The sequence below is a fragment of the Gigantopelta aegis genome, chromosome 3 (genome assembly GCF_016097555.1).
Source record: "Gigantopelta aegis isolate Gae_Host chromosome 3, Gae_host_genome, whole genome shotgun sequence".
In the NCBI taxonomy this organism is placed as follows: Eukaryota; Metazoa; Mollusca; class Gastropoda; order Neomphalida; family Peltospiridae; genus Gigantopelta; species Gigantopelta aegis.
Genome location: NC_054701.1, coordinates 75,169,454 through 75,191,292, shown reverse-complemented (window position 1 = coordinate 75,191,292; position 21,839 = coordinate 75,169,454). Strand labels below are relative to the sequence as shown.

At 33.2% G+C, this 21,839-nt stretch overlaps 1 protein-coding gene and 1 long non-coding RNA gene across 3 annotated transcripts in view; one reads left to right on the top strand and one right to left on the bottom strand.

Annotated features, from left to right (window-relative positions):
- The first annotated feature begins 1,033 nt into the window (after positions 1 to 1,033).
- Positions 1,034 to 21,839, top strand: part of LOC121369076 (coiled-coil domain-containing protein 146-like) — a 34,902-nt gene continuing 14,096 nt past the window's right edge. The window contains exons 1-11 of one of the 2 annotated variants that reach the window (XM_041493915.1): positions 1,034 to 1,128; positions 3,650 to 3,861; positions 5,970 to 6,052; positions 8,163 to 8,372; positions 9,350 to 9,407; positions 13,548 to 13,724; positions 14,893 to 14,966; positions 16,121 to 16,348; positions 17,560 to 17,746; positions 20,953 to 21,048; positions 21,588 to 21,713. In XM_041493915.1, the coding sequence (XP_041349849.1) occupies positions 3,682 to 3,861; positions 5,970 to 6,052; positions 8,163 to 8,372; positions 9,350 to 9,407; positions 13,548 to 13,724; positions 14,893 to 14,966; positions 16,121 to 16,348; positions 17,560 to 17,746; positions 20,953 to 21,048; positions 21,588 to 21,713 (1,419 nt within the window). In that variant the 5' untranslated portion in view covers positions 1,034 to 1,128; positions 3,650 to 3,681. Of the gene's footprint in view, positions 1,182 to 3,649; positions 3,862 to 5,969; positions 6,053 to 8,162; positions 8,373 to 9,349; positions 9,408 to 13,547; positions 13,725 to 14,892; positions 14,967 to 16,120; positions 16,349 to 17,559; positions 17,747 to 20,952; positions 21,049 to 21,587; positions 21,714 to 21,839 lie in introns of both variants that reach the window. The other variant, XM_041493916.1, reaches the window with a different exon arrangement.
- LOC121369077 lies at positions 14,287 to 21,715 on the bottom strand. The gene is made up of 3 exons (XR_005957554.1): positions 21,580 to 21,715; positions 18,159 to 18,261; positions 14,287 to 14,619 (listed from the first exon to the last, which is right to left on the bottom strand). It is a non-coding gene; the product is annotated as an uncharacterized LOC121369077 (long non-coding RNA).

Here is a 21,839-nt window from a genome sequence, read left to right as displayed (position 1 = left end):
TGGTGTGTGCTATCCTGTCTGTGGGATGCTACAAATGGAAAAAATCTTACGGGTTTTCTGTCTAAGACTACATGTCAAATGTAAAAGAATTGACATTTTTTAACAGATGATTAATAAATCAATGTATCGTTAACCAAAACAATATTTAACTTCTTCCCATGTTACAGATGCGTGACTAGGATTAAGAGAACTTATGAAATAATAAAAACGTGTGAAACAGCACATAGAAAATTCATTCTGTATCCGTTTATATAACAGCCAGTTATTGGTTTTCAAACTGTGACATCACACTGCAACAATAACTTACAAAATAGTAGTAAATAAAATTATTTGAATGTAATTTTTTTTTGTAGGCATGTAATTCGAGGTATAATCTTTATATTTTACAAGGAAATTAATACATATTTTTGATCATTATGCAAGTTTAAGACTGTCCCTTTAAAATAATTTTCAAGTCCAAATCTTGGTGACAAAAAATATAGTTCTAAGCAAATTAACATACTAAAACACTCTGTAAACGAAGACATCAAAAAGGGTCGACATGTCTTGGGACGAAACTATTTGAGACGAAATTGTCAAGGGACCGAAACGTCTCGAAAAGTCTTTCAGTGAAAAGTAATACTTGGCTAACAACTGTGAAAATGGAAAACATTGAGACTACTTAATATTTTCAGAACAAATATTGTTTTTGTAATCAGTAATATTTCTCAATATTATATTTCATATATATATATATATAAAGTGCTATTATTGGTACAATTTGTATTCAATTAAACAATAAACACATAATTATTATCCAACATTAATCATCAGTAGTTTTGGTAATACTATCCAAAAATAATTATCGTAAATAGATCTAAAGACGTAAAATAATAACATATCACAAGTATATCTAATATAATTATTTTACATCACGCTTATTATATATCGTTTTGTTTTTCAATCAGTCAAAAATTTTAATAGCTAATTAAATTGAAATGCAAATTACACGATTGTCGTTCAACGGTGCCATTCGTTTTAAGCATGCGTAGAACGACATAGTTACCGTTGTTACTGTAACCTAGCCTTTTTGGAGAAGACAAATTATTGATGAAGAGAAGAAAATGTTCACACGACTTCCTAATTGGAGTAAGCACGCGGTGATACCCAGGACATTGTAATCAATATACCCCAACATTAAGGTGTCTATTAATTATTTATTTGGAGAATTACGTTTACTTCGAGATGGATTTAGTTCAAACTACAGTCAAGCTTCAAGCCTATCAGTTTCTGGCTATTTTTAGCTTCTTTTACTGTCAGTTGCTGATAGCTAGTCTATATCCTGAATGACATTTTTTTCCTCATTTTTGTGTGACATTAATTAATGTTAGCTTTCCATTAGTATCTTGCAGGTTCAAGAACAATAATAGCATCAAGCAGGCGCATGTACAGGGGGAGGGGAGTTTCAAGGGTCGGACCTCCCCCTTCTCAAAGTTGAAATAGATTTTCTTTTTAAAAAATATTTTTTCTGGGGAAGCATGACATGAACCCCAAAAAACTTCATTTGCCTGCATGAGTTCGACCCGTACCCCCCTTTCAGTGGTTAGGGCAGTTTTAGCTATAGGGTTAGGGTTAGTCTTTAGAGCGTTTGATACAGGGGTACGTTTCAAACTCTTTCCCATTTGCCACAGTCTAGTCCCCTGTGCATAATTTTTTTACACACGCCTGATTATGGGTAGACAGGTATAGGTTGACTCAGCAAGTGCTGTTCCACAAAATCATACTATTTTGGATGTCCAAATTAACATTGGCCCTTGATCATATTTAGTATGACTATTCCAGCCATCACATCTGCCCCCCCCCCCCCCCCCCCCGTTAATTGAGCAATAGGTCAGTTGAGACATTTGTTCAGCCATTACTTATACACTGCACTCAACAGGCTTAGTCATGTCATAGGGTTTTACGTGCACATTCAGAACAAGCTGTTGTAGCGCATGCCTGTCGTGGGTGCAAGAGCCGGCCTTGACCAGCTCCTCCGTCCATGACAGGGTCCTGAACAAACTTGCTTAGGACTTTTAATGGTGTGGATCCAGTGGGAGAGTGCTGGGTGTATGGAAGTCCTTTCCAACCCCTACCCTCAATTTTGAAGTGCATAGAAAAAATCCTGGGTTTGGCAAATAATACACTGAATTTATTTTTAGTGGGGGACATGTAAGGTCTGGGTCAGTGACTTTTTCTTTTTGAGGGTTGAGGGGGATTGGCATATATGTGATGCATGTTGGTGTACTTTTTAATATTGTAGGTGCCCTTTTAAAACATTTCACTCCACCCTGAATACTAGATATAAAAGACCTTTTTCTTTTTAACTGCACCCCTTCCACAGAAAAAATCTTGCATCTGTCCGCGTGTCACATTTCGTGACAATTCTAAAATAACGTGCTTTAAATTAAATTTTTCTATTGGTCAATTTATTTTAACTTAATAGTTAGCTCACATTTTCAGCACAAAAGACTTTTGCATGGCAAGTTTAAAAATATCAAACATGATAGATATTTTCCTCACAACCCCACAAGGTTAAAAACTTACCTAAATCACTTGACTGGAGGCATCTAAAAGTAAGGGGGGGGGGTGCAGGATTTAGCTCAGTCAGTTGAGCGCTTGCATCGCAGGATCGAACCACTTTAGTGGATCTGTTCAACTGATGTTTTCTCGTTTCAGCCAGTACACCACAACTGGTCAAAGATGTATGTTTTCTTGTTTGTGGGAAAGTGCATATAAAAGATCACTTTCTGCATTTGGAAAAATGTAGCGGGTTTCCTCTGTTGACTACGAGTCACAATTACCAAATGTTTGACATCCAATAGCCGATGATGTGCTCCAGTGCTGTCATTAAACAAAATAGACTAAAAGTAGGTCCAAGGGACTGGTGGAAAGTTTGGTACCTCTGCACTAGTTGACATAACAGATCATTGTAAACAGACAAGTTTCATGCAAACCCAATTTTTTCTTTCTTTTTCATTGATGTGTTCAAAGATGTGCTTTTTAGTAATTGGTATACATTTAAAAAAATTCTAAAATATCAACATTTTATCTTTGGTTGATTTATCATGTTAAATGGAAATAATAGTTTATGTTACAGTTAACATATATATGCCATAGCAAACAGTTCTTGCAGCTGAATTATGGACCACATGATTATTAACAGACAATTTAATTTTTTTTAATCCCTCCAGTTTTTTAATACAAAGATGATCCATTTCAAAGGGTAGGCATGAGTTGTGTACACGAATAAGCAATAAAAATACAATAAATATTGCTCTGTTTCTGATATATTAAAGTGATCTTTCTCATCATCATCATCTTCATTGTCATCTTTACTGATGATGATCAGTTTTAACATTTTGTTTTGTTTAATGACACCTATGAGTACATCATTGGCTATTGAATTTCAAACATTTGGTAATTTTGAAATATAGTCTTAGAGAGGAAACCTGGAACGAGAAATAGCCCAATGGGCCCATTGATGGGGATCGATCCTAGACCGACCGTTCATCAAGTGAGTGCTTTACCACTAGACTACATCCTGCTCCTCCAGCACACAGTCGGAAAAGTATATTTTGATGCTTCATATTTTACACTACTTTGAAAAGTATGCATTTGAAAATTTCAGAAATGATGTAACATTGTGCTGAAGGTGTCAACATGAGCGACAAAGCAGAAAGCCCTGACAGTGCTGACAGGGATGACAGTGCTGACCAGGAGCAGAAAGATGCTGCTCCAGAATATGTGCCACCAATATCGGCTCAGCCGCCAAAAGTTGTGAAACAGGAGGACAACCATGTTGAAGTGTCTGCTAGCCCAGCCTTTCAGTGCTTGGATGAGGTAATTGCAGATGTTGTAATGTCAGTTCTGGAATTAATCACAGTGATGGTGGAGGGGTGGGGGAATAGGTAGGATGTTCTGTAATTAACATTTTATGCCTGGTAGATTTGAGGAATTTTTCTCTCTCTATGTAGAAATGATTTTAGATAAAATATTGTATTGTGGGTGGTGGGTATACAAAAAACAACCTCAGTGTTCAGTAGAAAACATCAAAATCATATGACCTTGACATAAAAAGGATGGGAGATAACTCTCATGTATTATACAATTATCATTTTAGAAATAAAACTGACACTGTTAAATATATACATCCAACAATTTCCAAATAGTTTAACTAGCATTATTTAATTTTGCCAAACAGAAGATTTAGTAGTTTTTCCATCTTCACCATTTAAGGGGAGCTATCACTCTGACTCCCCATGACTCCCCTGAGACTAGTTTAAGGAGAATCATTTTTAGCTCCCCTTATAGGACATAAATAATAATACAAAAATACAGTAAAAGGATTAAATATCAATGCTCAGTATGGTAATATTTTAAATGGCTCTCAATACTCTTAAGCAGGGCTAACTCTAGGTCAGCAGAAAATTTTGCCAAATTCTCTATTAAACTTGAAAAACCCAGTAATTTTGTAACAGAATAACAATTATTACATGAAATTATTTTGTCAAATTAAAATAAAATTCACCAAGTGTTTTTGAAATTCACAATTGGCGAATTTGGTGAGTGCCAGAGCTAGCCCTGCTTAAGTTAGGAGAGCAATTAATAACTCCCCTTAAGGTTTTTTCAAGGCAAGGTTGGTACATACGACTACTGTGAGTAGAGATGAAAGTTTTCGAGATTTATATTTTATCTGCAATTCCAGACATTTAATTATCCAAACAGTATTTTTGGATTTTTCGGTATTTGTCTAAAAGTTTTCTTATTCTCTGTCCAAAACTTATGTATGTTGTTTTGGCCGATACTTTGCACACATTTTTAATGGTGGGCCACCATTTTAGACTTGTTTAAACCAAGGCCAATCTCAATACTGGATCACCAATATTAAAATTTCTGGATTTTTTTTTTTTGTAACCTACTTTCATCTCAGTGTAAAGTTGCTTTGGGGAATGGTTGTAAAGCTTAAATGTGTTCCATCCGTAAAATTCACTGGAATCCACTACAATCAAATTTGGCTTTAGTTCTTTTATGGAATAAGGTCTTGTAATGAAATTGGAATACATGTATATTAATGTAATATGAAACCAGCACATAGATAATAGTAACCTAAGAAAGGTACCATTTCAGTGATTCTGCCAGAAATAAATTTTTGGGTATGGCACTATGAAATTGAATGCAACCACAGTCAACAGGGGGTATGGGGAAAGCAAATGGGATAAATTTAGTGTTAGGGTTAAAAAAAATCATACAGCAATGATAAGAGTAATTAATTTTGTGAAACATTAACTTAAAAATAATAACCCTGCAGAAACCCTGCATGTTGGATTATTTTCCCATACCTAGGACATGATTAGAAAGTCTGTAATGATATAATGATACAATATCATAGCATGATAAGAGGTTCATGATATGACGCATCGATTTAGGACAGCTGTATCATGATAAACAACTGGTGGTCACAGTCATTATGTGAAATGCCTGAAGATGTCAAACTACACAAAAGGACTGGTATTCACGTATTAACTGTAACATATATACAATGTTTTAACAAGTTTTGAGTTAAAAAGGATATATAAATTTAAATACTGTAATCCATACTGTCTCAAGACCTGTATATTAAGATACATATCGTATTACAACCCACCCATGAGATGATAATAGGGAGAATCCAAAATAAAATGACCACATTATTATGCATAATATGATCAAATGTGGTGTGGGAGTGGGTATATTTTTGGCATGCTTCCATCAGAGAACTGTTCAAGCACACCTATCATGGGCACAGCCTCTGACTTTGCCAGAGAGTTCTGTCCATATAATCAAATGCAATAATGATGGTTTATATTAAAATGCATGTCAGTAGAATTGAAAGATTAATAGTTACATGTAATCGCCATAGTTAACACTAATGCCTTTCAAATACAGCGTTTCTGTTTCTTTGTTTACAGTTGTTTACGGCAGGAAAACTCAGTGGTACCAAGGTATCACTGCTGAAAGCGAAGTATACTGAACTTCATGAGACCCTTAAAAGGTGATGCCATTGTTTAATACACGTGACACACTCGGTGCAAGAAGCCAGCAACCCACATTGTAACCATTTTGAGTAAATGGTGGATTTGTTGGGTCTTAATAAATATGTGATGAGAAAACAATGTAATTGACTGAATTAATTAATTTTTTGCATTCAGTTTACTTTTTATACAGACAATTTATAATTTACTGGCCATTTGTTATGATCAATGATCATTTGTATTATGCTTTTAAAATGGAAAAAACTATTTTCAGACAAAATATCCCTAACAGTTTTTTGTGCACACTGTTTGGATAGGGAAAGGGTGGGTCTAAAAAAATTGGATACATACAAACTTAAATAGATACACATGTACACACATTAAAATTGCTGGTAAGCCAACAAACTAAGAATGCGAAATATACATTTGATGTCATTTTGGCCTTGGTGGGGTCGTGGTTAGGCCATCGGTCAACAGGCTGGTAGGTACTGGGTTCGGGTCCCAGTCGAGGCATGGGATTTTAAATCCAGATACCAACTCCAAACCCTGAGTGAGTGCTCTTCAAGGCTCAATGGGTAGGTGTAAACCACTTGCACCGACCAGTGATCCATAACTGGTTCAACAAAGGCCATGGTTTGTGCAATCCTGCCTGTGGGAAGTGCAAATAAAAGATCCCTAATTGCTAATTGGAAAGAGTAGCCCATGAAGTGGTGACAGCGGGTTTCCTCTCAAAATCTGTGTGGTCCTTAACCATATGTCTGACGCCATATAACCGTAAATAAAATGTGTTGAGTGCGTCGTTAAAATAAAACATTGTCTTCCTTCCCTTTTTATTTGTACTGGGTTTGGTGCCTTTTAGTTTCTTATGTCATATATGATTTACAAATTACATCATATCGTATTTGAAACGTTACACAAGATTACCGCAGAGTATGATTTTTACGGTTAAGTAAATCCATGAAAAGAGTATTGATCATAGTTTTAACAAAGTGTTATGATGTTAAATTTAAAACCATTTTTGTAGAAAATAAAGAAGGTATGTAGTAAATACAGAACTTCACTAATGTTGTTTTTACTTCCTATTTAGTGCACTTGTTTATTTTGTGCAAGAACATACGACTCGACTGCTACACAGATTCTTGTGCAAAATAAACTTAGAAATAGAAAGCGAAACCAACATGTGAAGTTCTGTATATATAACCCATATGTTACCAGGCCTGGTGCTTATAAAACGTTTAGACTAATAAAGTCTGAGATAGTAATGTCATGACAATGCCATACAAATTATGTGTATGTGACGTCATTAGAGAGTTTTATAAGCACAGGCCCAGGTATGTATTTTGTGGTAACCTGCACATAGATTACCAGATACTTTGCTATAAAAATGGTCCTAAAAGGTATATATATATATAAAACCCCCACTAAAATTGAGGGGTTACTGGGTTCTTGCACTGAGAGCATCATATGCTCTATATTATGAGCACTTGTTAAAAAACAAATTGGAAAAACAATAGAAAAAAAGTCTTATTCTTGGAAACGGTCTTCATGATTTATAGGTGTAGCGACCTACTTGTACATTGTATGTACTCAGCTTGACAATATTTTCACCACTTGAAAAACATTTTAATCTCTTTGTTGAATGTGAGGAAAAGCCTTTATTTACAATGTATATACCGTGATTGCTTGTTTGCTTGATGTGGTAGTTTAAAAAAAAAAAGAGGATTGTCCATCCTTCCATCCATCATCCATCCCAGTCACCTGTCTGTTCATCTGCCCATACGCCCATCCATCCATCCGCCTATTTATCCATTCCTCAATCCATCCATCCATACCCACTCAGATCCATCCATTCATCCATCCATTCATCCATCCCATCCCACCCTCTCTATATGTCCATCCATTCATCCAACCCCACCCATCCATCCGTCTGTCCATCCATTTGCCGATAAATCACATCACATCCTACCCAGTTGTCCATCCATAAGTTTGTTTGTCCATCCATCTGTCCGTCCATCTGATACTCACCCATGTGTCCATCCATCCATCCATTCATCCATCCCAAAGATCTGCTAGTTTCCATCACAGATGATTTATTAAATAAAGTCTGTTCATGTTATATTTTGTTTTTAGTTCTCGTGAAAATGAAGCCATGCTCATCTCTAATGCAAAGAATTTCACAAACATTCTTGAAAAACAGAGATCTGAACTGGAGAAGGGAGATAACTTTCCCGAAAGCTATAACACAGAGGTGTCGAAACTGAGAGAGCAGTTTCTTAAACACACCAACGAACTGGCTGAAGCTGAGGAGAGGCAGTATCAGCTAGCTTATAAAATAGAATGGTAAAATATTTTTATATTGTTTTTCAATCAACTTATAAAATAGAATGGTAAAACATTTTTAGATTGTTTTTCAGTCGGCTTATAAAATAGAATAATAAATGATTGCTATTTTGTTTTTCAATCAGCTTATAAAATAGAATGTTAAATATTTCTTATATTGTTTTTCAATCAGCTTATAAAATAGAATGGTAAATATTTCTATATTGTTTTTCAATCAGCTTATAAAATAGAATGGTAAATTATTGCTATATTGTTTATCAATCGGCTTATAAAATAGAATGGTAAAATATTGCTACATGTATATTGTTTTTCATTCACTTTATAAAATAGAATAATAAAATATTGTTATATTGTTTTTCAATCACCTTATAACATAGAATGGTAATTCATTGCTACATTTGTTTTTCAATAGCTTATAAAACAAAATGGTAAAATATTGCTATATTCTTTTTTAAATTACCATATTAGTTTTTTTTTTAATCTCCTTATAAAATAAAATGGTAAAACATTGCTATATTCTTTTTTAATCACCTTATGAAATAGAACAGTAAAACATTGATATTTTACTTGTTTAATCACCGTTTAAAATCCCAATGTTTCATTTATAAACTTTAAACTTCCTCAGGGGAATACAATAACAATTGCAATGAGACTACAAACAAACTAGCAGCAGGTGAAAAGATTAAAAAGAACACAAGCTAAAGAAACTAAATGAACCAATAAAATAAAATAAAATTATAAAAGGGACTGAATGGTAAAACATTGCTATATTAATTTAAAAAAATCTTATGTGTATATTATTTCTGGTTAAAATAAATAATGACATGATGTTTAGACATGACAAATATTTTAATACTCTAAATCCATAGAATAAAATTAAATAATATGCCAACACTCTATATTATTATATTTGACTGTAATTCTCATTGAAACAAAAATATTTTTTTTTTTTTATTTTTTTTTTTTTGAAACTTTAGTTTAACAGAAGAAAAGAAATTAGTGGAAAAGGAGTATGCCAGAATGCCAAACCAAAGTGTAAGTACCTGAGAGTTAACAGAAACTATGTTGATCTAATGTTTTAACACAAAAGTAATGATGAAAATAAACCGAGTCATATGTATATATTTGATGTTGATTTTATTAACAATAGTGAAATCAACGGACCTGCTGATATCATGTATAAAGTATGCTTTGCCTTGGCATTTGTATTTTAAATGCCTATATTAGTATCTCTTTATGATAATATTCAACTGCTGCTTAAGGATATAATGACTTTCACTGAAGTGCTGACCAATCAATTTAACTTCAGTCCTGTTGCTGAATGCTGATGTGAATTGTGAGCGCTTGGTGATTCTGTTGTTTTCCCCATCTCAACCAGTGCCCCATTACTAGTGTTGCAAAAACCATGGTATGTGCTGTCCTGTCTTTGAAGAAGTGCATTTTTTCCAACCCATCCAGTGCCCAAGCTGATTTATCAAAAGCCATGGTATGTGCTGTCTGTCTTTGAAGAAGTGCATTTTTCCCAATGCAACCAGTACCCCCTCAAGACTGATTTGTCAAAAGCCATGGTATGTGCTGTCCTGTAAAAAAATCATGCATATTACAGATCCCTTGCTGCTTTTCAGTAGGAAGAAAGGAAATGTTTTATTTAATGACGCACTCAACACATTTTATTTATGGTTATGTGGCGTCAGACATATGGTTAAGGACCACACAGATATTGATGGAGGAAACCCGCTGTCGCCACTTCATGGGCTACTCTTTTCGACTAGCACCATCCCATAGACAGGATAGCACATACCACAGCCTTAGATGTACCAGTCGTGGTGCACTGGCTGGAGCAAGAAATAACGCAATGGGCCAACTGACTGGAATCGATCCTAAACCGCTTTACCACTAGGCTACGCCTATTCAGTAGGAGTCCTCTCAACATCTTGACCATAAAATCCCATGTTAGATACCAAATAGCCATAGTTTAGAAATGTGCTGACAACATTCTTTTCCTTTTCCTGCTCAGCTAGAAGATTTACCATTGAAAACGAAATTACCAACTTATTGATTAATTAATTTCCAAAGCAGCTGTCTGGAATATATAACAGGACATTGGTTAATAATACTATGCGTAGGAATAAGTTAAAAGGTAACTTCATTAGATCTAGGGCAAAATGGATAGAAGAAGGGGAGAAACCCACTAAATATTTTTGTAGTTTGGAATCCAGAAATTATCATAGTAAAGTTATTTCCAGAATAGAACTTGATGACGGCAGTATAGTAACTGAACAAAATAAAATTTTAGAGAAAACTAAAACTTTTTATGAAAAGTTGTATTCAAAAAGCGCCCTTTCAGCAAATGAAAATAACACAACTATTAATAACATTAAGGTAAATAAATTAACAGATACAAAAGCAGAAGAATTAGAAGGGGAAATAACCTACCGGTACAACGAAGCATTAGAATTTTTTAAAAATATAAAAAAAATAATAAAAGTCCTGGCTCAGATGGTTTTACGGCAAAATTCTTTAAGTTTTTTTGGATAAATTTAGGTAATTTTATAATTAGGTCTATTAACTATAGCTACAGTATAAAAGAAATGTCTAGTACACAAAAATGAGGAATCATTACCTGTATACCAAAAGCCAATAAACAAAAACAGTTTTTGAAAAACTGTCGACCTATTACTTTGCTAAATTGTATATATAAAATTGCTTCTGGGTGCATTGTGAATAGATTGAAAAAAGTATTAGATAAAATGATAGCAAACAACCAAACTGGTTTTATTAAAGGCAGGTTTATAGGTGAAAATATATGATTAATTTATGATATAATGCAATATACTGAATACCATAAAATACCAGGGATGTTAGTATTAGTGGATTTCGAGAAAGCTTTTGATTCAGTCTCCTGGCATTTTATTGAACAATCTTTAGATATCTTTAACTTTAAATCTTCAATAAAAAATTGGATAAAAACTTTTTATAATAACTCAGTATCCAGAATATTACAAAATGGATTTTTATCACAGAGTTTTAATCTAGAAAGAGGATGTAGACAAGGTGATCCGCTATCCCCTTATATCTTCATAATATGCTCCGAAATATTAGCAATACTAATTAGAAACTCTAAAGACGTTAAAGGTATAGATATAGATGGGGAAAGTTACATTATATCTCAATATGCAGATGATACAACCTTTATTTTAGATGGATCACCTGAATCCCTGGACAGTGCATTAAAAATATTAGATATATATGCAGAGGTTTCTGGCTTGAAAATAAACTATTCTAAGTCTCAAATTATATGGATAGGAAGTAAAAAAATTTCCAAGGAGGTTTTCCATCCAGCAAAGTGGAAGCTACAATGGGGAGAAGAACACTTCACTTTATTATGTGTAAAATTTTCGCTTAACTTGGACGAAACGATTTTGCAAAATATTGAACCAAAAATACTTGAAATAAAAAACACGCTAAAACAGTGGTTAACGAGAAAACTTACAGTTATGGGCAGAATTGTTGTTGTAAAAACTTTCATTATTTCCAAAATAACACATTTATTAATTTCATTACCAAATCCATCACTAAAATTGTTAAAAGAAATAAACAAAATCATTTTTAATTTTATATGGCAAAATAAACCAGATAAAATCAAACGTGAAGCACTGAAATTGACTTGGATAAGAAGATTATTTCTATCACGATCCAATTGGACAACTCTCTTTCAATCTGTAACAGGCTTAACAACTAAACAATTAATAATATATGGGGATAATTTTATTCAAATTAAAAAAAGGAACATACATAATTTCTTTTGGAAAGATGTATTAAATAGCTGGCTAATACTTCCAACAAAAATGCAGCTTTAATAATGATGATTTGTTAAGTTCTAATATTTGGTATAATAATAACATATTAATAGACTAAAAAACATGATTTTATAAACACTACATTGAAAAAGGTATATTATTTATACAAGATTTATTAGATGACGAAGGACGATACATGAACTTTGATACCTTCAAAGCAAAATATAACATAAGGTCAAATTTTTTAGAATATACCTCGTTATTAATGGCTGTCAAATCCTTTATGCGTGATAAAATAAATACAAATAACCAAACATTCAATTTAGGCAAAAATCCAATATTTCCATCGAAAATTAAATTCTTTCTAAAAGACCAATTGGGAAGTAAACTCTTTTACAAACTACTAAATAAATCATCTATAGTTCCTACATCACAAATGAAATATTCAGCGGAAGGGTGTGATTTTACCTCTTCATTATGGGCGAAATATTATAGTTTACCATTTTGCTCTTTAAAAGACCCAACGCTGTTGTGGTTTCAATACCAGATTTTACATAGAATTATACCAACAAATACCTTTTTACATAAAATAAAACTGATTGATTCTAGTATATGTAACTTTTGTTCACATAAACCAGAAACACTGCAGCATCTATTTTATGACTGTCCTAAAGTCGTTGAACTCTGGAGTATTATAGAAAAATGGTTATTACAAAAAGGTGATTATACCCAGTTGAATAGGAACAGAGTTTTATTTGGAATTATAAATAGTAAACATACATTTGTAAACTGGTTAATTGTTAACGTAAAATATTACATATACAAATCAAAATTACAAGAGTACACTAAATGAAACTGGTATTAACAATTTTATTAAAGATAAGTTACAAATAGAAAAATACATATATTATAAAAACTTTTTACATACAGAATTCGACGACATTTGGGGACCATGGTTAAAAGTTCTAGAAGGCCACAACTGAAACGCTTAATACTTTTGTTATGTGTATAATTTTAAGTATGACGCCAGTTTGGAAGTATATCAATAACTTCATTTTAAGTTTTCTCTTTTCAATCTTCTTTTCATTTCCACTTTTGTTACTGCTCCTTTCTTATATATTAGTATATTGTTTGCTATGTACTTTGTAAGGTAGTGAAATCAGGGCCCCAACCCTGACACTATCATAGCATATTTCTGGAGCAATAAACTATTTTAAAAAAAAAAAAAAAAAAAAAAAAAATACTATGTTGCATGCTGCCAAATGACAGCTGGGTTAGTAAAAAAACATTTAAGACCAGCATATTATTTTTGTTAATTATTAAAAGTTTTATTGAATGATATCAATGGTTTTTGTATTTTTTTTCTTAAATCTAGAAAATAGAAAAGGAAGTCAGAGAACTGCATGCTTCATGTGAAGAGATGAAAAAGGAAATTGCACAAAGACAAAACGAAGCCAAAAATCTGCGTGAAGACTTGGATGGCAGCTTGAGACAAGTCACCATTGAAAACAAAGAATATGAAGCACTTACATCCAGCATAGAACAGCTTAAGGTCAGTAAATAGGTTGTAGTATTTTGATTTTATTAGATATATTTTGTCAGATCCATTATTCAGATTCTTGTTATTTATACATGCCCTGATACAAAGGTTAATTTACATTTCATACAATGTTTATCACCCTGCTAGCAAGATTTTGATCTTTAGCACTATTCCACACAACCCTGAGGGGATATATATAGAGGATTCTCCACAAGTATTTTTTAATATGTAAAATATCAACCTCGTCTAGTTAATGGGTATTTGTCTCGACAGAGCCTCGACAAATACCTATTAACTAGAGGAGGTTGATATTATACATATTAAAAAACATGAGTAGCGAATTCTATTTATCCTATAACACTTTAATTCAATTTTTAGTAAATCACAGTACCAAAGTCGCCACCATCGGTAATATGACAACATCACGATTAGCGCAAATTAGTTTGACGTCACATATTTTAACTAAATCTTTGAAAATGTTATGATCAGATATTCAGATCTTGTTGGCTTGTAAACAAATGAACCATCAACAGCAACACATTACCAAGATACCTTTTAAATTTGCATACCATTATTAACCGGGTTAATACACTAAATTATCACATGGATTTATGACATGGATATCATGGGTAAGTTATAGAATAAATATATATATATAATATGTATATTTTTGTTTAAACGAAAATATGGACACATTTTTTGTGCCCAAATTATTTTAAATTAGAACACACATGTTTCACATTAATTTTTATTCTGGAAGTTAAAATGTTCTGACTGGTACAGATGGTCTGTGAGATGGTGTATGCAAAAGATCTATTGCTGCTAATTAAAAAGAGTTTTGGAGTGGAAGCAGCAGGTTTCCTCTTTCATCTGTGTGGTCCTTAACCATATGTCTGATGCCATATTACTGTAAAATAAAATGGAGTTGAGTGTTAGATTAAATAAAATGTTTCTTTCTTTCTGTCTGTCTTTTAGGATTAATGTAAATTATATTATCTTTAATAACAATGTAATTAAGGATTGTCTGTTATTTCTTTTACACTCATCGGGTTATAAAAAAAAGAAATCATACACAAATTATTATTATGAGGTATTTATGCTTTACCACTAAGTTACATACCATTCCTTGACAAAATACATTGTGTTTTATTTTCGTTTTTTTTGTTGTTGTATGTTTCAGAATGAACTGAGTCAGCTTAACATCATTCCTGGACAAATAGCCAAAGAAGCTGACAAAATTGCGAGAAAAAGAAAGTGAGTTCCATAATTTTAATCTTTCCTACTTTCTGGTTTTGATATACCATACCTGTAGGTATTTAAACTGAGAACTTGAAATAATTACACCCAATGAAATGCAGATTTAAGTAGTCTCCATAAGCAGAAAAATAATAATAGGGCTGGTAATAATAATGCATTAGAGTAAATATACTTGCATAAAGATTCTTGGTATTAAATTAAAAAAGTACTAATTATGTTTTGCACTTTTTTAATGATTATGTCAGCTGATTATTTTTCAGTTCTTAAGTGAAGAACCTGAAAACTCTTCCTTTCAAATGTTTTTCAGTTGTAGAACCACTAAAATGGTTTCATGCCAAACTACCTGACACTGTGACAATTAAATTTAGAAAGATAAATGAAAGTATATTCATAAGATGTATTTGTGAAAGAAATATTTTTTCTCGCCTTGAAATATATCACATATACCATGTCCCCAGTTGAGGCTTTGTGTATTCCTTGATTAAACTTCATATACTATCCCTTATATATATATATATATATATATATATAATGAGACTTTGTGTGCCCATTAATGGGACTTCATGTACCTGTATCCCTTTATGAGACTTTATGTACTCATTAATGGAATTCAATGTACTGATTAATGTGATTTCATAGACCCCATTCATCAAATTGCATGTACCCATTTATGTGATTTCATGATGAACCCATTAATGGTACTTCATGAACACATTAATAAGACTTCATGAACCCATTAATGAGACTTTATGAACCCATTAGACATCATGAACCCATTAACGAGACTTCATGAACCCATTAATGAGACTTCATGAACCCATTAATGAGACTTCATGTACCCATTAATGAAACTTCATGAACCCATTAATGAGACTTTATGTAACTCAGATGGACCCTTTATTGGAAATTATTGAATTAAAGATGTAGACTAAATTGAAACACATTACACCTGTGAACTAAATTGAAACACATTAAACCTGTAGACTAAATTGAAACACATTAAACCTGTTGATTAAATTGAAACACATTAAACCTGTAGACTAAATTGAAAGACATTAAACCTGTAGACTAAATTGAAAGACATTAAACCTGTAGACTAAATTGAAACAGCTAAACTGAACTTACCGTAAATACATTGACATTTCTTTCAGTGATCTGGAAAATCAACTGAAACAGCTGAATAATAACCTTGAAGGACTCCAAGATGAGGCTAAACATCATGAAGAAAAATTTAGTCACTTGGATGAAGAGAAATTCATGATGGATTCTGAACTTGATAGACAACGTTCTAAACTAAATGATAGTGAAAGAGAATTTAGTGTGTTATTAAAGAAGTACGAAATGGAAAAAGACAGGGAAGCTTCTTTAATGGCCGATAGGTAAGGATTATTATTTACACCAAAAATTGATTGGTTTCTCTTTTTATTAGATAGATGTTAGATAAACTGGTTATGAATTTAATAATTTTACATTTCATGCATGCAGTAGGACTACATAATGGTTAGAAGGCAATGTTTTTTGTTTGTTGTGTTTTTGATTTTATTATATTTTTGTTTGTCATTTTGACAGTTAAAAACCACAGTGATTTAATGTTGCTAGAGGTCAGATTTGAATTTTTAAAGCTTAGGTCTCACTACACAGATGTCATCTGCCATTGAAATCCAATGAAGATTGCCAATAGAACGGGTTCTCATTGGCACTAGTAACATACACCATTGCAAACATACATTAATTATATAAGCATTTATTTTCACTCCAAAATTGACAACATTTCCGTCTCAGTTTTTAGCTTTATGACTGCATCTGGCTGTAGTACTGGTTCAAACAGGTGGTTCATTAACTGATTCACTTGAGCTGTCTCTTCTGCTATACATCATGTCCCAAAAAGTCAATGCACAATATTACAAAATAATATGGGCAAAATCCAGCCAGAATGCTTACCATTAAATATACAAATTGTTTTAATTCTTCCCCAATTCCTAGAAGTGAATGTGTGAACCACAACATATGTCACAATTAGGAATTATAGTGGACTGTGTTGAATGAACTATCACCCAAATGTGATCTGTGTAGTGAGACCTTAGAATTAATGTTTTATAGATCTTTAGCTTTTAAATGATCTGAAGACTAGATTTTTATTTTTTATATTGTTTTGGGATGCAGTAAGGAACTGTAGTGGATCATGATGATTGAACTTTCACTCAGAAGTCAACTGTGTAGTGAGACCTTAGAATTAATATTTTGTAGATCTTTAGCTTTTAAATGAAGACTAGATTATTATTATTATTTTTTTTTTTAGGCTGCAGTAAGGAATATGTAGTACCTTCTTTGAGACTATAATAAGAAAAGTTTGGAAAGCTTAAAATGTGATTTATGAAATCTGGCTCCTTTAAAAAAATTTCATTAGTGAAAACCATTGTGTTTCAGAAAATGTCTTGGGAAAGTCAGCTACCCTCCTTCCTTCTCGCTAGCCTAAACAATCTTGGATTTAAATATAAATAACTAAAATTGTCCTTTTGAAACATCAACATATGTTAACTATGCTGTAAATATTAATTTGAATTTGAGATCATTTATTCTTTTTACACAGAGCTGGAGTTGATTTAAATTTACGTCACATCAACTTGGAAAAGAAAAATCAACACGATATTCTATCAAGAAAAAATCGAGAGAAAGATCGGGATATGCGCAACTTGAAGAAAGCAGAACTGCTACTGAAAGTTGCAGAAGAAACACTAAACCACACGAAAAGTGTGTATGACAAAATTCAGTCTCAGGTTTGTGATGTTTTTTAGTTAAGACATGTGCTTAGTTCCACCAACCAAGTCAACTGGACAGGTTCTGTGTATTTGAAAGTCTATTCTGGTACAGTGATTCATAAGTGTGTGTCATCACAGCTGTACCTATTCTAATGAGCTCTGTCCGGTGCTAGTTTTAATTTACTAAACTAGTCTGGGAGTGGCAGTCCTCCCTTTGACAGTGCAAGTAATCCAGTAAAAGATCTCGCCAGGAGTGGCTGTCCTCCTATAGAGGAGGCTCCAGAAGAGATTAATAGAATCAACCTCCTTTTTGACAAATACCCATTCGACTGCATTGTGCAAATACAGCCCTGTATTATGGTTTTGTCATTCAGAATTCTTAAACGTTTTGAAGTTGGGAACGTGATCCCGTTCTCAAATCTCACACTACCTTGCATAGCGGTGTAACAGAAAGGGTTCTCAGCCAGTCGCGAATGCAGCTTTGAATACATGGATTATTTTTCATATGAGCTCCACCAATGACTTTTGTACACCTGTAAAGGATAAATATGTTCCATTATGCATAAAGATGATGTGGAAATTGGCTGGCCTAGTGCTTAAGTTTATGCAAAATGGAACAAAATGTGAAAACAGAATATATACTTATAAATAGAATAGCTGGTGGTAGAGTGCTCACATGAGGTGCAGTGTGTCAAGGTATTGATTCCTCTTTACATTCATTTTCATTCATTTAAACTTATTTTCATGCTTATTTCCAATTAATGTTCAAGCACGTTGTCCTGGGCACACACCGTAGCTATCTGGGCTGTCTGTCCAGGACACAGGGTTAGTTGTTAGTGGTTAGTGAGAGAGAAGAGGGTGTAGTGGTCTTACACCTACCCACTGAGTCGTTAAAAGTCGCTCTGGGTGGGAGCCGGTACCAGGCTGCGAACCCTGTACCTACCAGCCTTATGTCCGATGGCTTAACCACGACACCACCGAGGCCGGTCTCTTTACATTGGCCTAGCAATCATTTTGTATTGGAGTGTGGGGCCACACATACACTATCTATGAGTCGTGTGATGAGGGGACAGGCAAATATAAAAGGTAGTGAGAAAAGAAAAAGAGAGGTGTGATTAAAAGGGGGAGGGGAGCATGGCCCCTATGGCTACTCTGGCTGTACACTAATGCCTCTTTATGTTTTTATATACAACCCAAATAGCTCATACCAATGTTTTTTAGGAGGCAAGTAACTGTATGCAGTAATAAGTTAAACTTGAAATATAGAAATATGTGTATTCCAGTAGCAAAGATTTGTTCTTTAGCTTACTATGTCACACCATGTTTAAAATCTACCGGCCAATGATTAAACATTGTTTCAGATGCCATTAAAGAAACATTAATTGTTGTGCCTATGGTATTTATTCCAGTTTTATTGTCTGTCTATCAGTGGGGCAGTAATTTAATTTAATTATTTCCCAGTACTTTAACTATTTATTTTTATAACAAACTTTATTTCTACAAATATAATACAAACTTTGTTTTTCCGTCTGACATGTACATTAAAGTTACATTCTCTGGTTACCATATTATAACATCATGTACAAATATGAAATTCAAGCTCAAATGCACTTTTAAAAAACAGAGTGTGTTCGCTAAGAACGGAGATCATCAAAAGTAAATGCTTGATTCATTGCCTGTGCCGCCATAGCTCGGCAAAGTACAAACGACAGCCTGTTGTCAGTTTCAGTTAACACTTGAGTTTGCCGATTTCAAATTGTAGGGTTCGTCTCAAAAAATTAAAAGAGAAATCTTGTGCTGTACAAAGAACGTTTGGTTGAGGATACGGTACTAGAGTCTTTCGTTAAAACCAGTTTGATCTTGACAATGTATTATCGCCAATCGTACCTTCCTATTTCAGAATTAATATTTTATAAAGTGTTAGTAGAACTTTCAGGTTAGTTTGTATACCAGTAACACATTAATCATGTATATATTTTTAAAAATAAAATATACTAAAGTAGACAATGAACGTTTTCACTTCTTAATTTTACATGTTAAAATCGACAAATTCAAATAAATATTATTTCGTTTCGAAAGGGTAAAGTTGGGGGGGGGGGGGTGTTTAATGACATCAAAGTTATAGCATATTGATTTAATAATCATCCAATGCCATACAACCATAAATAAAATGTGTTGAGTGCATCGTTAAATAAAACATATCCTATCCTTCCTTCCATCTGCTGTTGGATGTCTAACATTTGGTAATTTTGACATATAATCTTAGAGAGGAATCGGGTGCATGTGCCCCTGTATTGAAGGTCGAAACCCTTACTTGCCCAAGCTTAAAAAAAAAAGTATTTTCTAGGAGAGCATGGCCCCATATAAACTTCGCTCAACACAGTCTATAACTCCAACCCCGCTGAAATCCCTGCACACGCGCCTTGGAAACCCGCTACAATTTTTTTTTTAGCAAGGGATCGTTTATATGTACCATCCCACATACCATGGTCTTTTATATACCCGCTGATGGGGATCGATCCTAGACTGACCACGCATTAAAACCCCCCACCTTTTTAGGTCTGAGTAATGAATGAAAATAACATATAGTCTTGAAAAATGTTACGTAAATCGAACACAGTAACCTCTTCCTCTACCCCTTGAACGTTACGTAATTAGTAACACCCCCTTACATGTAACGCATATGCCAACAGCTGGCCACTTTCAAAATTTCAAGGCAAATCCCCCACCCACCGACCCCTGGAAAGGCGTTATACCATACCTCTATGGATATAAATATGTTTTGGAGATATGAGACGACCCCTCAATCAAGACAGTTAAATTTGTTCAAAAATTACGAAATCTCATGTGATCTCTTGTTGGGGAATTACACACTTGTGATAAGCCAATGAAAACGGAGATCGTTAGGAGCCCGTCAAAAGTGTCCCACTTTCGAAAAACTGGCTTTGTTTTTGACCTGGATAAGCCAGCGTAGTGAAACTAATACGGAGTGCGGCGTCGTATATGCACCAAACGTAATTGGATTTTCAGTTCTATATGCTTAAATAATAAAAATATTCCAGATACTGCCTCTTTAATATTGTTATTATTATTAATTGTTAATTGTTATTATTATAGATGTTGTATGTTTGTTTGTTTGGGTTTTTTTTTTATCTGTTTGCTGACACAAGCTTGTTTGGTAATTTGCAATAAATTGAATTGAATTGAATTGTCATTTTTATCAGGTTGATAGCATGCCTAGGGATGATGGTACATTGGCAAAGAAGAAAGCAGACCTCCAGAGAGAAGTTGAACAGGCTAAACGAGCACTCAAACAACAGGTATTTTCCACACAACTCATGGTCTACATTTGTTTGTTTTTCTCAATAAAGTGACAGCATTCTCAAACATGAGTTATGAGTTCAGTTTTTTTGTATAATTTTAAAATTCATTAGCATAATGTTAAATGTTTTAACCATTGTGACAGAATTCTCTTACATGTATGTATCACTGGAATACAAAAATAAAATAAAAATGTATCTGTACTCATTGTAGTAGGAATCTCCAACATCATTACATGTAAAGCTTCAAATTGTATTGTTTATAATGAATGTTTTCAATCTCTTTTAATTATTTCCTTTAAAATATAATGTTAACCATCCATGACAGTTACTATGACATTATTAATTTAATACTTTTTTAATAATAAATGTTTTACCTATAGTTTATAATTATTTTCTTCAACATATATTTATTTTTATCAACCATAAAAGCATTCCCTGATGATAGTATCACATTATTAATTTTTGTTTTTAATAATAAATATTTTATAAAATAGTTTGTAAATTTAAATTAATTTTTTTTTCACTTACCATGACAGCATTCTCTGACGTCGGTGGAACATGTGAAGCTGGAAGCTAGTGCTGCCGATGAGCAGAATCTACTTTATCAGCAAAGTGATCTGCGTATTGAAGTGGTCGAACTGACCAGACTCGCAGCCATCAAGGTAACACAGCCTTACATGGGCTGATTATATCTTCACTATTACTATACTGATGTATACAGCTACATGATGTATCAACGCACATTATGTGGTTGTCTTCTTAGTCCTGTCATTTTAGATTAACATTTT